This window comes from Nestor notabilis, unplaced genomic scaffold (genome assembly GCF_000696875.1).
Source record: "Nestor notabilis isolate BGI_N333 unplaced genomic scaffold, ASM69687v1 scaffold9150, whole genome shotgun sequence".
Classification (NCBI taxonomy): domain Eukaryota; kingdom Metazoa; phylum Chordata; class Aves; order Psittaciformes; family Psittacidae; genus Nestor; species Nestor notabilis.
The window spans coordinates 72,810-90,494 of NW_009912425.1; the positions used below are offsets into that span (position 1 = coordinate 72,810).

Consider the following 17,685-nt stretch of genomic DNA (forward strand, 5'->3'; position numbering starts at 1 on the left):
TATGTTGTATTTTCACTATAGATTATGTTGTGTTCATAAGTGGCAGATTGTAGATCTCAGCACAGTGAAACACTCCACTGCATGGGGAAAGGGTAGCAGGTTGACTTTCACTGCAGATGTGAGGCATCTGTCTTTCTGGGTCAGCTTTATGATAAGGCTCAGAAGGATGTTATTGATGAACTGATTTGCACTTTGGCAAGTGGGTTTTTGGAGGAATAGTGCTAGAAGACATTTCTGGTAGAAATAGCACAGATCATGAATACTGTGTAGTTTAGAAAGAGGAAGTGTGACGAAAATATTGATACTTTGGAGAAATTCAAATTAGAGTAGTTGCAAGCTGTAGTGTCCATAATGCAATTAACTGTGGGCAAACTCCTAACATTAGGTGTTGCAATACAAATACGAGTTTTGCTCTCTGTCTGGTTTTGGTTTGGCTTGGTTTGGTTTTGGTTTTTGGTTTTTTTTTTTTTGTTGAAGTAGGGCAGAGTGATGGGATACTTTTAGCCATCTGGTTAGGTAACTGGGAAACACAGATTCTGCAGGTTTGTGCTGTGCATACTAATAGAGCTAGTATTGATTTAAAAAAAAAATCCGTAAATTTACTTTCATAGTTTACTTTTCTTGGTGAGCCTTAATTCACTTTTAGCAGAAAGTATGTAGTGAAAGCTTTCTCTCCTGATTTTTTCAACTAAATTGAAGACCATTGAACATTATTTTACTGTATATTCATTTGACATCCAACCTCACAATGACTGTCCTGTTTGGGACACTTACAAAGTCCTGAAATATGATATAACACTTTGAGTGTACATCTTTCCCCTTTAGAGGGACAAGTAACGTCTTTTTGTTCCTGTGGGATATAGAGAAGCAAGACTGTAATCACACTGTCTGTCACGAATTATTTAAGACTGGTTTGGATGACGGATCCCAAAATGAGTAGCATGGCAGAAACTGATCATAACAGAGTTAGACTACACTGCAATGGCTTCACAGTCTTTCTATTTCTACTTATTATAGATTGAGAATGCCTTTAGGCATTTAAAATGATTTACAAGCCTTAAATATTTCCATGGTGTATAAAATATCAACCATTTGAAAACAAGGTCTTGTCATCAAATCCTAATCCTTTTACCTACTTAAGCAGTGTTTTTATTTTAGCAGTAAATGTTACTACAGCACAAAACATTAGGGAAGTCATGCAGTTCTTATCAAGTCCCAATTTATCAGGGTTTTATACTAAAACTGATTAATTTGCATTTTGTTAAACCTTGGTTTCACAGTATCTCACTATGTATGTGACCATTAACCCTGACTAATGCTTCTGCCGCTGGATACCTGGAAGAAAAAGCTTGAACACCATTAAGTCCAGGAAAGTATTGCTTTTTACATAAACAAAAAAAATTTTTTAACTGCATCCTTTAATTACAAATGCAACCATTCCATGCTCGCAAATAGTTTACATTAAAAACTAGATTTAAAAATACAAGCTCTAAAGGAAAAAAAAAACAAACAGTTTTCAGTGTGTTGAGCTAGGTCTGGTGACAAGTTTCCTCTGTTAATATAGCATTTTTTTTGCTGGGTTGTTCATCTAATGTAGTACAATCTTAAGCTGTTTTCTGAATTTTACCGTAAATAAAAGTAATGGTAAAATGTATAGGTAAATAAGTAGTATGGTAAATATTTTACCATAAATTACCGCTGAATATTGAGGCTGAGGCTGTGGTCATAGAAATCAGATTTTTAAAGTTTCTATACTTGAGGTGCTGGAGAGCTTACCTTTATCTGTGCTGATGAAAAAATATGGGAGAAGTTCTCATGCAATACTTTTCTGGTTGATGAGTATAAGAGTCTGGGGTAAGTGGGTACAATGGAGAAACCCAGCTGCCATGGCTGTGTTCTGTCACTTCTTTATTGCTTTTGTTAAACCATGTAACTCTCTAAATGTTTAAGGTACTGAGATGTTTGGAACTTCTGATGGCATTCCAGTTGCGGTCTTGCCACTTATATAATTTATGCTATGTAATTTTAGCTCTTAAATATTTGATTGCTCTGAAATTCTCTTATCAAATGGGAGCATACCTGCTTGATTTTTATCTCTCTTAAAAAAGCCATTAAAATTCCTAGGAGTTTGTACTGGATGTTGGCAAAAGTATATCTGAGTTAATGAGGCTTAGGACTTCAATTTATGTATAGGAAGGATGAATGTAATTCAGTGTCATATAAAAAGCATCAGGAATCAGAGAGAGACTGTCAGTAGATAAAGTTAAATGTAGAAAAAGTCCAGTAAAAGAAATTAAATTTATACTATAATTTTTTACTACCTTCCTTTTGTATTTATTACCAGTTTGATGTGAAATTTGCATATAAAATGTGGTTCAGTCCTGTTAGGTCCCATTTATTATAAAGACCTTACATTGATGGTCTTTTTTTTTTTTTTTAATGAGATAATGATTTCAAAATATGCAAATGCTATTTAACAGAACACAAAGACCTGAACAAGTAATACAGGTTTATGCTTGCTTCATGTTTTGTAGCTATAAACTAAATAAAAAATAATATAAATCTGTAAAGTAGTACAACATATAACAATATATCTTAATATTTTGCACCAAGCATACATATTCCCCCATGCTTTGTTTTATAACTGCTGGTATTATAGTTTTCCAATTTAGTTAGGAAGCCACCATTAAAGGGCCAAACTTATTTTAAAAGTTTTTGAAAGGTAAAACTGGAGTTTTAAGTATGACATGTTCCATTGTTCACTGATTTTTTCTTGGGTCAGTGAAAATCTGAATGCAGCATCAGAACTTGGTCTTTGGTAATCTTTATTTGCTCTGACCTTTTATAAGCATTGTAGTTGTCACAGTTTCCAGTTTCCTTTACCCCCCTGGGTGAAAAAGGTCTTCTCTGTCATGCAGGATACCTGCATGCATTTTCAAAGAACAATTATTTTAAAGCCATGTGGTTTATCTAAAAGGCAGTTTTTGCTAGTGAAAATACAGTATTTTCTTCCAACACAAGCTAAAAAACAGTTTACTCTTGGAATTTCCAGATGCAGTGCTGCTATATACTCAAAAACATCAAGTACATTGTGAGGGAATTTCAAAGGGACTAATGGTAATATTAGGCAAAACTGAAATATTAGGTACCTTGCTTACCTTTAGTTGATTTAGAAAGTACTTTGAGGTCTCTAGGGGAAAGTACTGTATTAAATATCCCTAATAATTTTGTAAACATCTGTTTTGTATTAATAGTAATGTATATGATAAATCGGCAAAGGCTGAGAGCAAAGGAGGATGTTTATATCCAAACCAGATAATCAGATGGGAGAAAACAAAGGAGAGTGCTTGCCACAGAGTTGATAGAATTCCTAGCAACATTTTTTTCTTTTTTTTTTCTTCCCCCACTAGATTTCGGTAGTCAGGGCAAACAAACAGCTAATAACATTTTTAAAGAGGTGTCAAACCTTCTTCCTCTAATGATTTGTTTGTCAGCGCAGTAGGATTTTATAGATGAGAGGATATATACATGTGAATGTTTTGCTATGCAACTTCTCTGGCCTTTCCTACCTTGTTTATGATGATTTAGTGTAACACATTTGCAATAATAAAGATACTAATCTGTTGCTTTATGCATTTTTACATGGCCTGTGATTAATTTAATAAATTATGCTCTTTGTTTAGATAATTTTATTTCATCTAGATGGCTACCATGCTTTGGCTTCTTAAATGCGTTTTCCTTGCACCAGCTACTAATACACATGGTGATTCAACTCATGGAATAAAGTTTGATTATTCATGAAGAATAAGCTTCCTTTCTGTAGTTCTGAAGCTGGGATCACTGCAAGAATAATTGGTCGTTCTTCATTTGTCCTGTTGAAAAATTACTTAAACATTTTAATCCATTCTCAGAAGCTTCCAAGGCTTTAACTTCAGCTGGAGTCACATAAAGGAAGGAAGGTAGGCAGAGCTAACTGACGAGTACATGTCTCTAAGTGAAAGGTGAACCATAGAAATGGCCAAGATATATTTTATTTTTTGATATAGGCTTTTATTTATACCAAGATCTTAGCATGGCAACAAAAGGCACCTATGAATGCTTAGTTTTAATTAGTGTTAGAATAAGGTCTGCAGTGAAGTACCACTTGATTATACTTTATATGTGTCAGATCTGTTTTATAACATTAACCTAAATTAAATGTATTTAATGGGCCATATGGTACTCTTCATTTTCTCAAATTTGTAAAATAAACCTCTAACACGATGCTGAAAACCAAAATGAACTCCAGAGAAATAAAATTATTCAGTTATGAATAGCATGTGCATCCTTACACTGACATGAACCAGTTCTTGATTACTGTCTAACCGCATGGCTTGATTTCCTTCCAGTCTAAAGGGAGGGCTTGATTGACACAGTGGAGGCCAGCATGAGCAACTGAGTGATCTGAACAGTGCTATTATGTGTGTTTTATTTTAAGACTAACTAGCTGAAGAAATGTAGTTTGCCTATTCTACAACTGGGAGTTAATTCCTACAGACTGTGTTGCTGATCATTTATTCTAGATGCATTTTTAATATTTTTTTTTCCTACTTAAAAGCTAACATTTAAAGGATAATTAAGTAGGACCTGACTGCAACTGATGAAATAATGTGTAACAATTAAACTTTTTTTCCAAACTGGGAACTCACAATTTAGGTTTTCTTGCATATATGAAAGAAAAGATTCTGTGGAGTATCCAAATTAAAATTAATCAAATTGTTAAGCTGCAAAGAGGGTAGTAGTAAATGATACCATTTTAGATTTAAATGTGCAAAAATAGCAGACTAGTTGGGATGGGGGGGAAGGAAAGGGAAAGCAGAATGCCAGAGCAATACACAGTTGCTATTACATGATGATTTACAAGATATTTGGCATTGAAGAACTTTAAAATGCTTTTAAATCCTGTGTTTCTGAACATTGGCATTTTTGTAATCTTCTATCTCACTCAGATCAATTCTGTGGCCCACATACCCTAGTAGTCTTTTACTAAGGAGTGACCTTCATTACCTAGCAGCAGTGAAAGTTAAACAAAGCAGTTAAACTCTTAGGATCCTAGCCCTAAGGGAACTGAACATTGCTGTCATGAAAATACAAATCCTATACTGTGAAGGCTGGTGATGTAAAAACCAAAAAATACCATATCTCATTGTACTCTTAACCAAATCTGTAAACATAAATGAACTTTCATACATAAAAAATTTTTCATTGTTGCTTACAGTGAGGAAAAAAAGTAACATTCTTTTTGAATAGTTAGAATGGAATGTAGTGTTTTCTGAGGGGCAGAATGCTGGCTGAAAGTCAGGCTTGGGTTTCTGAAAAAGGAAGATGTCTCTTAGGTTCCTGCATACTAACAGAAGTGGGGTCTGGTGTATATTCAGAATTAACTGACTCTACCATCATTTTCTTAGAAACAATACAGAACAATATCAAAATAGTCTTAATTATCTGTGTCTATGCAGTATCTATAACGTTGATTGCTTTTATGTGAAACGTAATCTGCTTAGTAGATGACAATAGTGATCCAGCTTTCTAATGTTCTTGATACTTAGCCAACCATTTTGGGGTATAGTGAGATGACACTAATAGAAAATGCCTTAGAACTTCATTCATATAGTTACACCAGTTGACTTCTCACATATTAGATTAAAAATTTCTGGCATTTTTTTGCCGTGTGAAATGTTACTCATTGCATGAAACCTTGTTTTCCTTTTTGATTACCCTCTATTACCCCCTTCCCAAATGGGAATTGCGGGTATAAATTCCAAGTCCACTCTTGTACCTCCAGGCAGCAGCTTGCAGCATTCCTTTTCTGAAAACCCCACAACAAATTCTAGGTATGGATACATAGGAGATGATGAAAGGTTAGAGTGAAAGGTATAAAGATTTAGATTGACAAGTTAAAAGAAGGCACATTCATTTCCCTCAATTTCCTTACCTCTGTGAGGTATATGGTAAGATTTTGATGATCCTTACCACATTTCAAGATATCCCTTCTGTTGATTACTGCTACAAAATTAATTCTGGATAGTCACGATAGTTACATAAATTCTTAACCTGAGTAGGTGCAAGTAGCATTATCCTTGAAGAGTTTGGCTGCCATTGTGTTTGCTCAGAGCAAGGTTCAGGTCTTTTTAGAAAGAAAAGATCCTTCCATGTACTATTTGGCTTTCTTACAGATCATTGACTCTTCAGCTCTGTCTTTTTTGATACTGAATTGTTTTGTCCAACACTTTTATTGGTATTAATTTGGTCATTTAGCTTTGTGATTTGTGACTTTGGTAGGTAACTGGTTTTTTGCTTATTTCAGAGATTTTCCTGTTGAACCGACAAGCTGTGGATTGTGTCATTCAGTAAACTTTTAAACATTAAAGAAAGAAGAGACTACTCATCATTTTTGAAACTGAACCAGATGCGTTGGGCAATATGAAGAAGTTAGGAGATAGTCTAATCTACAATGTAGCTTAGTGCATGGTGTGATACTTAAAACATGAATTCCTGAAAGGAGCAATAACTTAAGAATGGATCTTGTATGCATATATATGCTTAAAATTATAAACATGCCTTTTAAGTGTGGATGTGTGCTTGTCCTCGCTTCAGCTGTAACAGTTATTTTTCTCCTTCTTAGTAGGTGGTGCAGTGCTGTGTTTTGGCCTTAGTCTGAGAACAGTGGAGTAATACGCTGATGTTCTAGTTGTTGCTCAGTAGTGTTTACCCTGACCAAGGACTTTTCAGTCTCTCATGCTCTGCCAGTGAGGAGGGGCAAAAGAATTCGGGAGGAAGCAGAGACAGGACACCTGACCCAAACTGGCCAAAGGGCTATTCCATACCGCAGCATGTCATGCCCAGTATAGAAACTAGGGGGAGTTACCCAGAAGGCCCAGATTGCTGCTCAGGTGGGGCTGGGTATCGGTCGGCGGGTAGTGAGCGGTTGTATTGTGCATCACTTGAGTTTATTGGGGGTTTTTTCCTTTCCTTTTTTAGTTTTATATTCTCTCCCCTTGTTATGTCCCTTACCATTATTATTATTGGTGGTGGTAGTAGTTTTGTATTATACTTTCGCTACTGGACTGTTCGTATCTCAAGCCATGGTGTTTACATTCTTTCAGTTCTCCTCCCCATCTCACTGGGAGTGGGGTGGGGAGAAGGGGAGCAGTGAGCCAGCAGCTGTGTGGGTCTGAGTTACCGGTTGGTCTTACACCACAACAGTGCTATACAGCATTTTTGGCTGGGAAAGACCATAGAAGATAAAGTGTAGTTATTTAAAAATACCTTTTGAAATGAGTATATAGTTTGGGCTTCTATTGTCATATACAGTGGGTGATATGCAATTGCATTCTTCATAGCACTGAAGTGAAACTGTGAAGCAATAATTACGCTAATTTAAGCATGGAAAAATACCCAGATTTGTCTTTTTCTAACTCTTAAAACATTTTCCTACCAAGCTCGGGATCTTTAATATACAAAATCTGGTGCATTTTAGTATTAAAGGAGCACTAATCTTACCCGGTTTTGTAGCAAGCTAGTAATTACTTAGGAGGTAGGTCTGAGGAATTGAAGTTATACTATGTAAACTGTTAGCTGAAACAAAATAATCTCTAGTACTTCAACTTCCTAACATTCTTAAAAAGGAACCTAAATACTTCATTTGCTATAATAGATGCTGAAAGCCTTTGTGCCTACTGCTTATTAAGTGTTTAGTTACCTAATGTATTTGAAAGCTACACGAATATGTAGTACTCAGTCTTGGGCTTGTTTTCCAAGTTTCTTCTTACATCTGCTACTGTTCTGTTGCTAAGACTTCACATAAAATGCTTATTTGAAAGAAATACAAACATGTCACTGACTAGAATTGTTTTAAGCAATTTACCCAGAAAAATCGCCAGCATTTCATCCACTATCAGGTATCTTGAATATAATAATTTGATTCGGCTTTTTGCTGTTAGAGAACATGCTATTAACTGAATAAAAATTAATTCCTTAGTAGCCACTAAAGATCTGGAAACACGCTTCCAAAAGGCACCATGATGAACTCTGATCTCCTGCCCAGCATGGGGCATTTCATAGCCTACCAAAGACTTCTTTTCTTGCCACTCCTATTATTTCAATTGGAGATGACTTTCATTGTCCTTTGAAAAACTCAGCCATGTTGCAGCACACTTTATTCTCTGCTGTGTCTGATCCTACAATATGTATCAATAGAGGGTAGAAAGTTTGTAGACTACTGAGTATGAACCAGGTAATACCTTTTTGCACCAGTGTAAGTTCCAGACTGTTCTTAAAATGCTTCCATCCAAAGAATGCTGTGTAAATAACATATGATACATGTGATTTAAGAGCCCGGTTGCAAGTAAGTAACTAGAATTTTGATTTCTGTTTGTTTTTCAGAGCCAGAGCTTCAACTGTGCGAAAAAGACTAGATGTCCAGGATCTAATGTGAGTTCTGTGCAGATACAGGGAGATTCAGATTATTTCATCAACCATCTCGGAGTACCTGCCACGCAGTTTTCTTATGAGGACATCAAGACATCAGAGGTAGTTACAAATAAAAATGGTCAAACTGAAGATAGCAGAAAGAGGTAGAATTAGGTTTTCTCAGGTTATATCATTACATGAAAAGCATGTTGTAGTGTCAAGTCATCTTCTCTAAGTGCATCTTTTTAGATCTTCAGAGGATTAACACTTCAGAGTGACTGATTTTATAGGGGCATGGCATTCAAATGAACAGATGAATGTTTAGAACAAATTAAAAGAAAAAAAGGGGGAGACACGTATTAAAAATGGTAATATTGCTGATAGTATTATAGTTTACATGTTATCTAACCCAACAGCTTTCAGCATAAATGAATCAAATTTTGGTGTGTATTTTTTTTTCCTGCACAGTAGGATGAGACAGCATTCAAAATTAATTTTGTCTGGTTTTATACTTGTGAGCAAAATATGACTCTCTCCTGTATGCTTGATTAAAGTCTTCAACACACCATGTTCTTTTTCAGTCCATTGTCTTCTGCAAGGTAAGTGGAAGGAAGAGGCATGTTACGCTGTTTGGAGACCAGGTTGAAATTGGACACAGATAACCTGTTCAGAAAGCATGTCCATCCTCAGCCTTCAATACTGTAGCTTCTATTTGTACCTGGAAAGCCAAACATCCCCTGAGTTTGTCAGCTGAGGATGAGGAAGCCTGGCATTAGCTATTGGTCATGAGAAAAGGTGTGTGGTTACTTGTCAATGTAACAATGCATTGACTTCATATTCCCCTCATTTCTCTTCTTGCGCTGTGCTTATCTACATATGGGCACATCTTTCCAATTTCAAGAGCAAAGCTGAAGATGATTTGAACTGGAATGCTTCCTGGCACTGCATGCTAATATGTTTCTATTTAACAAATGCAAACCTAAACAGAAATATGCCACATAGAGGAACATTGTTGTCATGTTGTGTAACTTAAAATAGATTAAGTCAAGAATTTATATAAATAAGGAGACTTCTGTTTCTAAACAGAAATCACTGCACCTATTAGGCAAAGTATTCTATTTCAGATTAAACACAAGGCAGTGGCTGTAAGGAAAATGGGAAGGCAAGAGGCCTAGGAGTACAATGTTTATGACAGGCTTGTGGACCAGTGCAAATTTCTGTTGTCACTTAGCAGCTATTCCACATAATTTTAATTCCAGATCTGTGTATATAGGCTCTATAAAGCATGAGAAAGGATCTGCAAACTTCAGTATATCAAAATAATAAGTATTTCCCAGCAACATTTATGCAACATTTATAATATGAACACTGAAGGTTCCTTTGGCTATTTTCTATTTCAATCCTACCAAAGTTATTCTTAGTGTTCAGTTAGCTTTGCAGATGTGCATTTCTGTCTCTCAAATACACTTGGTAATGTAATTATAATCACAAAAAAAAATATTTTCATATTTGCTTTAAAGTGACACAGAAAATTTGATTCTGTGTCGGAAACTCAGCATTTGTCCTTCTTGCAAAATCCTTTCCTGGAAATAAACTTGAGATAAGTGCAATCTTTAGTCCTGAAGTTGATATACTACACCTCTCGGACCACAGGAGATCTTGAACCCATGAGTTTTATTTTGTGTGAGAAATAAATCTGCTTAGCAAAATATGTAAATTTCTGTTGGCAAGAGGTTGGATTTTTTCATAAAAGTAGTTACATAGAATGGCTAAATTTGGATTCTTAGCTATATTTTTGTTATTTATTATAGCACTTAGTAACAGTCCCTCAAAACATAGGCTCATTGTCTCTCTTATATTCTGTCAGACAAGGAATCTGTTTATTTTCTTCTGTTTATTGCAGTTATTTATTGGGGATTATGTTTATTGTATCAAACAGGGATAGTGCTATTATAAGGGAGACAAATTATTCTGGAGTTACAGCCGTACTAATATACATTGTAGGAATTTTTCTTGTGCAGATCAGTGACTGCAAATAATCTTCAAATTGCAGGGAGGGATTTTTGTTTGTTTCAAAGCCATTCAGCTATTTAAATTATGCCTCAGCTTTGTCAGCTTCATTGCAAAACAAGATCTGGATTTGGGAAACCAGATTTCAGAAACAGGATATTTTGATACGCTTTTGTAGACTATCATTTTGCCAGGTTGGTTTCTTCCGCTGTTTCTTTCACTGTTGTGACTTACTTGGGAAATTCTCTTCTTTTGGAATATACATTAGTAGTTTATTTTATCCACCTGTCAGCATGCAGAGTCACATAAAACTGATGCTATTCCACACTCAAAGTTTTAGAGTAAAAAAGCCAAAGACCTATGCCTTGCAGTCTGCCTACAGAGCAACAGTTATAGGTCAGCTTTAGAGATGCATTTCTTACACAGTCAGGGTAATGCCAGTTCTCAAAGAGAAGGTTGTAAAAGCTTTTCATTGGCAGCAACCTGAGGAGTAAATAAAAGGGAGTAAAAGTTGTAAGAGGAAACATTCAGACCAGAAGAGTAAGTAAAACTATCTTGCTTTAAATTACCTAATACAGTGAACTGCACAGCCCCAGGGAGGTTAAATCTGCATGACAAATGCCTGTGGTCAGATCTGTGAACTAGTAAAAGCACATTCTACATATTGAACCACTAGTATAAAAAAACACTGAGAGAAACGTAGCTCATTTATTTACTAGCAGAAGATATGCAACATTTTAATCTGCAAGTAAGAAGTAAACCTGGAAGAATTTCTCAAGCGGAAAAAAATATAACATTAACCAATTTCCAAGGATTCTCATCTAGTTACTGAAGAAAGCCTTTCTCTCTTCCTAAACTCTGGTGCACTGGCTTTACCTCCATGTGAGGGTCACATTCTGATTTGTAATGTATTAGGAGGAAGACTGATAAGCTTTTCCTAATAGTGCAGATTATCTTATCTTGAGGAGGTGTCATGCTATTGAAGTTAATGATTAATTTGCATCCAAGTGACCATATAGAGCCTCCAGAGAGAGATATAATGTTGATTTAAAACTTGTGTTTCTCTAGCACTGAAAGCCCGTTATTATAAGTCTATTAGTCCTTACCTCAGTGGAGAAACCTCTTCACTTAGCTTTACATCAACAAGAAAGAGCAGCATAAAGTAAGAGGTCTTAGATCATAGGCTTGTCTTTGTTATTATAGTAACAAAACTCTGTACTGCTTTTTAACTACTGCAGTAAAAGCTAGGTATCAATGGGATTACTCAATTGTATGATCATTGGTACATCAGGAATGACAAATTGGAGCAAGTAAATAAATTCTGATTTTTTTATTTTATTTTTTCTTTTCCATGTGTGGACCAATTCTGTACCCTTGAAAATATTAGTAATGTTTGTATGCCAATGTATATTCAAAAAGAAAAATCTTACAGCAGGTATAATGCATAAATATCCTCCATAATGATAGAAACTATGTGCATATAATGGACAAAACTGTGATTTTGGATGCATCACTGTTCGCTGTGATTCTGCTTAGCATCTTAGACATAAATTCTTCACCTCTGGCGTTTTTATATTTTAAACAACATTACTAAAGCTCAGCTCTTGGTTACTTGATTGTAAATTAAGAATAACTGAAAGCATTGGATATGGTGGGGTGTGATCTGAAGAGCATGCATTCATTTTATATTTGAATTCCTCATTGTTCTTTCTGAATGAATATGCATTGATTGTGTGCCTGTGTAACAGAAAATACTGCTTTATCACTTTTTTCTCTTCCATTATGTGTCTTTTTTCATCCTTCTCTGTTGCTTTTTGACATATTTTTTAAATTCTCACGTTAAAGGAAATTCTAGTATTAAATGGTTTATTTCAGTTGTGTGATTGATAACTCTGTTCTTCCGTATGAAGTAACAGTCACTGTAGACCCAACTCTACTCTTGTAAATGATATCTACAAAATACAAAAGTGTTAAAAATTATTGAAACTTAGCTTTACAGAAATAAAAGGCTCGTTATTCAAATCTGTGGCTGTGATAACAGAAAGTGGTTTAAGTCACAGACTTAGCAGAACACTTACTTGTTAAATAAGTTGTTTTGTAAGAATAGAATGATTATTTTTGGAAAGTGGATATAATTGGTGTAGTTCAAAGGCAATGGGTGGGAAGCCTGTGGAGGAGGAGAACGTGTGGCTTAGATTCCCAAGATAATTTCTTTGTAATTGGAGTCACTTGAAGCAAAAATCCTTCAAAATTTTGACACTTTCCGGCTGACCGTCCTGAGGTGCTTCAGCTATTAAATATGCTCAGTTCCTACAATTCTAAATAGTGTCAATTGTATTTTTGTTTAATATCTCTGAAACTCAACTGGAAATTACTTCATATTCAGAGAAGCAAAACAAACTTACTTTTTTACTTATTAAAAAAAGCCCTTGATTTCTCTGTTGCTGTAGAACAGGGTTTTAGCAGTGGTACTATGCAGCATGTTTAATCCAAGTCTGTAATGTGTCTTTCATAATGAAAGTGATATTTCTAAGAAACAGTTTGTACTTCTGGTCAAACCACTGCACTCAAAAACTTTAGGTTCTTTACCCAGTTTGGCTTTTGTCTTTCCTTATTTTTTTTCACATTTGTATAATGGAACAATGCTACCTCTTGATGAAAGGCTTGAAGCGTAAACGTGAGAAGAATGCAAGGTATTCAAGTGGTAATCATTTAATTAAAACATGTGAAAGTTTCAGCTTTTGGTACAGTTTTGGAATTTTATCTATGAACTTTTCAAAAGGTTCTTTGTGGTATAAATGACATCACAGGGAGGAGTTGTAGCTTTGTTCAGCAGTATATATTCCCTCTGCTACAGAGGCAGAGTAAGATAGATCTCTTGTGCATCTGAGCAGTGTTTTACCCCATTACTTTTTAGTTGTAGTAGAAGCATCACCTGTTATGGAGAAGGTGTAATTTAAAATGTAAGTTGTTTACACAGATGTTGGTTACAGAAATAGTGATTTCAGGCAGTATATACTGAGAAAGGCTAAGCGTGCTGGGATATATTTTTACTAGGACTGCTCCTGCATGCTTTTGCTACAAGTTAAGGCTGGTATTGGGGCATTATTTCTGAGGAAGGAGAGGCAGATATCACAGGATCACTGAAACTGAGGCAAAATTAAGGGCTGTTTTCTAATTCTGCTTCTTTAGTGGCCTTTTCAAACATGGAAAGGGAAAGTCAGATTCTGCTATGCCAGGGATATGCATGTCAGTACTTGAGGTACATGGAGAGATGACACGCGAGTCTTCCATAGTGTTGTAGCTACTGTGTGACCTCACTCTTTCAAACAACTTTCTGCCAATTTTTACTTAAAATGGATTAATGTTAATTTTGCATCTTATAATGTACCATGTATTTGTCTTAAAATATGACATAGCTTTTGCAGTAGGGTGTCAGGGTTATCTCCAGCATTCTCCAGAAAGTTGTTTAGCATAAATACTTCCTTTCAGTTTTACACTGCATTTATTATATAAAAACGTAATACTGGGACCGACAGCATAGTCTGGAAAATTTTGTGTTTTTTCCAGTCTCTAGCCATAGTTTTACCTGTCAGAGACACTCAGAACTGAAAAAGTTTATACATGCTTCCTCTTTTAATCTGCTTATGTTTCTCTTTATTTCCTCCCTTATTTCTTTAGATTTTGCCTAGTTTTTCTTTTTATATAAGCATTTTCACATGGAATTTTTCCTCTTCTGGATGGAGTACCTTAAAAATGTAGTTTGCTGGATTCATCATTTTAATCTGATGGCTGCACTTGACTTTTTACCTTTGTGAAAGGGAGTAGAGGAAGGCAGTTTTTAAAAGATCAGTATTTGTGTCCTAGGTTCAGCTATAGCAGTTATTTTTCTCCTTCTTAGTAGCTGGTGCAGTGCTGTGTTTCTGACTTTCAACCTGGGAACAACACTTACAACACCGATGTTTTTAGTTGTTGCTAAGTAATGTTTACTCCGACCAAGGACTTTCTCAGTCTCATGCTCTGCCAGGGAGGAGGGGAAGCCGGGAGGAAGCAGAGACAGGACACCTGACCCAAACTGGCCAAAGGGCTATTCCATACCACAGCACATCATGCCCAGTATAGAAACTGGGGAGAGTTACCTGGAAGGCCCAGATCACTGTTCGGGTTGGGCTGGGTATCGGTCAGCAGGTGGTGACCGGTTGTGTCCTTTCCCCTTGTTATTCCTCTTATCATTATTATTGGTAGCAGTAGTGGTTTGTATTATACCTTAGTTACTGGAGTGCTTTCATCTCAGCCTATGGGAGTTACATTCTTTTGATTCTCCTCCCCATCCCTGCAGGATCAGGGGGAGGAAGAAGGGGAGGAGTGAGCGAGTAGCTGCATGGTTCCAAGTTACCAGCTGGGCTTGAACCACGACAATTTGGAAATGTAGTACTGGGCTTCTTCACTAAAGAGAAAAGAATCAATCCCACAGTTGCAAGTTAATTCAGTTTGATTATGTCTGTTTTAGCACAGTTTATAGCATAGTTGCTGAAGTACTGGAACATAAGCAAATCACAGAAACAGAAAAATATCCTTGCTTTGGGTACAAGAGAAAATATAATCTGGGTTTGCCATGATTTCAGCTAGAGATGTGATTGTTTCTTCAGCATTGTAAACCAAACATTAAAGTGTTCAGTATTTTGAAGCTGTTTCAGTCACTTGCAAACTTAAGCTGGTAGAGGAGCATTTTGAGCTTTTCCAAGATGGAAAATATCCATTTCTATGTCATTGCAGTCAACAATTTCATGAGGAATACGATTTTTAAATTATAGGTAGGTGATTACCTGCACTATCTGCGTATTACTTACCTTAGTGCATACTAGTACGTTATGATTCCTATCTGATGACATAGAATCTTAAATCCTGTTACATCAATGTTAGCATTATCATTTTGTTTTGAGAAAAAACAAGTTACTGAACATTATTATTAAAAACAAACAAACAACAAGAACAAAAATAAAAACACACAAATAATAACCAAACAATAAAAAGACACCACAAACCAAACCTCTTTCTTGTTATTTATTGATGGACACATATTTAACATGAAATTTTTTATGTCTAAGTTTGGATATGCAGGGCTTATAGAACATTTATTTTTACACCTAGGCCATAAAAGTTGTTTTCCGTATCTTCACTCAGACTTAAGCACAGGCAAGAAGTATAAAAATTACCTGTCACATTATTCACAGGCTAGACCAAGATAGTGTAATACCATGGACCACTAAGCTAATTCAGAAAAAAATGAAAAGAGGTGTCTTTATAGAAGGCATTTGTATTTAATATATGTAGAAGAGTTTAGAATTTTGACAGTTTGAGATTGTGTCCTCTTTAGAGAGACTGCATAATGATTTTTATTTCTGTTGAAATATGCATAACTTTTTGAAGGTAACTTTCAACTTTCATTTGAGCCCTTAAAAGTGATTTTTTTGCCCACACTTGTGTAAAAATGAAGCCACTAAATCTTAACTCTTCAATGAATGTGGCCCCTCAGGTTTTTTTTACCATCTGCCTCTGCTTCCTCCCTTCCCTCCTGTCCTGCTCTCTTTTCTTCCTTTTTTACTGCTCTTTAGGGAAGCTTACTGCAGTTTCTTTATTTCAGTATCTACATGCTTAGGCTGACATGTCATGCACTTCTTTCAAAAGAAATCAAAAGCTTTCCATGTTTCCTTTGTTATGAGAAAAGAAGCAGAGGAGCTGTCCTTGGAGAGAACTTAGGGCCCAGTTTACCTAAAAATAACTCCCATGATGCATGCTTTTTTTCTGTCTTTCATGTGCTTGTGTTAGTGTAGAGGAAGGGCTTAGGCAGTATGGAGTGCTCTTCAGTGCATCTGCCTTGTGTCTTTTTAAAAGTGAATGTGAAACTTGTTTTTATACCAATTTTTGTCTGAGTGCAAACAGTACTGAACATCCCTAAGTTGTGGGGTTCGTTTGTCAGTGGTTAGGAGCACCATTGTAATCCTGTTTTATGGGGACCTTCAGCTGCAGTTTTATTTCTTGGGGGAGTCAGGGTAAAGGTTTGAACTGATCATACAAATTCGCAGAAATTAGGTGATGTGGAAGTTCTGGGTGTTGGCTGTGTGTAAAGAGTAAGGATGCTCTATCCACTCAGCCAGGATGGCCACGCTGGGATCTTACCATGAACATCTTTGTCCCGGTCATCCATTTAAGTGGAACTTGAAGGAAGCATTTGGAGTATTTCTTTTATTTTCAAATTTGCAACTACCGTATCAGTCATAGCAGCATAGGTAATTCAGTAACGCGGTTGATGGCTCCTGGCTATATTACCACAGGAATAGCTATGTCCATTACCATGATAACCTCCAGCAGACTGTTACTTAGATTTCTCAAAACAAGCAATGAAAATAAAGGTAATTTCTGCCTACTGGTGAGCTACTACCAATTCTCTGGCTGCCAGAATTTATTAAAATTTACCATTTCTTTGAAAGAGTAGTTCTCTGTCTCTGTATCTTAGATACAGAATGAACTGTATATGTCAACAAGCCTGAAAACAACCAGTAAACAATTTGCAAACTCCAGGACAGATAATCCTCAGTGACAGATACAACCTCTGTCTCCTAGCTACAATGTCTGAGCTGCAGCTTACCTAGGAATGTAACATGGACTGTAACGTGAAGCAGCTGAAGGTATTGTGAACAAACCCTGATAACTGTCACTGTAAATTTCTGATCAATGTTCTCTTGCATTCTCTTTTAGCAAGGTTCTTGTCAAGAATTACTTATAAAGATATAAATATATGTATGTAAGCACACTTTATTTTTATATGCATATTTTTATATGCATGTATAGAATCAAGGTGACATTATGGAAGGCAGAAAAGTCTGGGGTATAGTTTTGTCAGCAAATCCTGTGTAAAGCAAGAAATTTAATTCCATGACCACAACCTTGTACATGTGTGTGAGGATATCTAAAGCAAACATGAGTTGTCTCATCAATGATACCCTTTACTGGGAGCCATTTTTTTATCACTAATGTAGTTCACTAGCCAAACAGTTACAGTGCTTAAGGTCAATCAGTTATGTTCTGAAGTTTCAGATCTCTATATTCCTAATGCAGTTATCACAACATTTTTGATCACATTATTAATCTCACTGTTACTCCATATCCAGATTATTTTCTGTTTTACTTCTTGTATGTCCTCTAGTCCCTTTCCTGGCAGGA

General features: G+C 35.9%; 1 protein-coding gene across 1 annotated transcript in view; it reads left to right on the forward strand.

The window, feature by feature from the left end:
- LOC104409497 (inactive N-acetylated-alpha-linked acidic dipeptidase-like protein 2) overlaps window positions 1–17,685 on the forward strand; it is a gene marked incomplete at both ends in the record, with an annotated part of 66,000 nt that overhangs the window by 36,544 nt on the left and 11,771 nt on the right. The window contains one exon of the mRNA XM_010019384.1: window positions 8,425–8,571. Within this exon, the coding sequence (XP_010017686.1) occupies window positions 8,425–8,571 (147 nt within the window). The remainder of the gene's footprint in view (window positions 1–8,424; window positions 8,572–17,685) is intronic.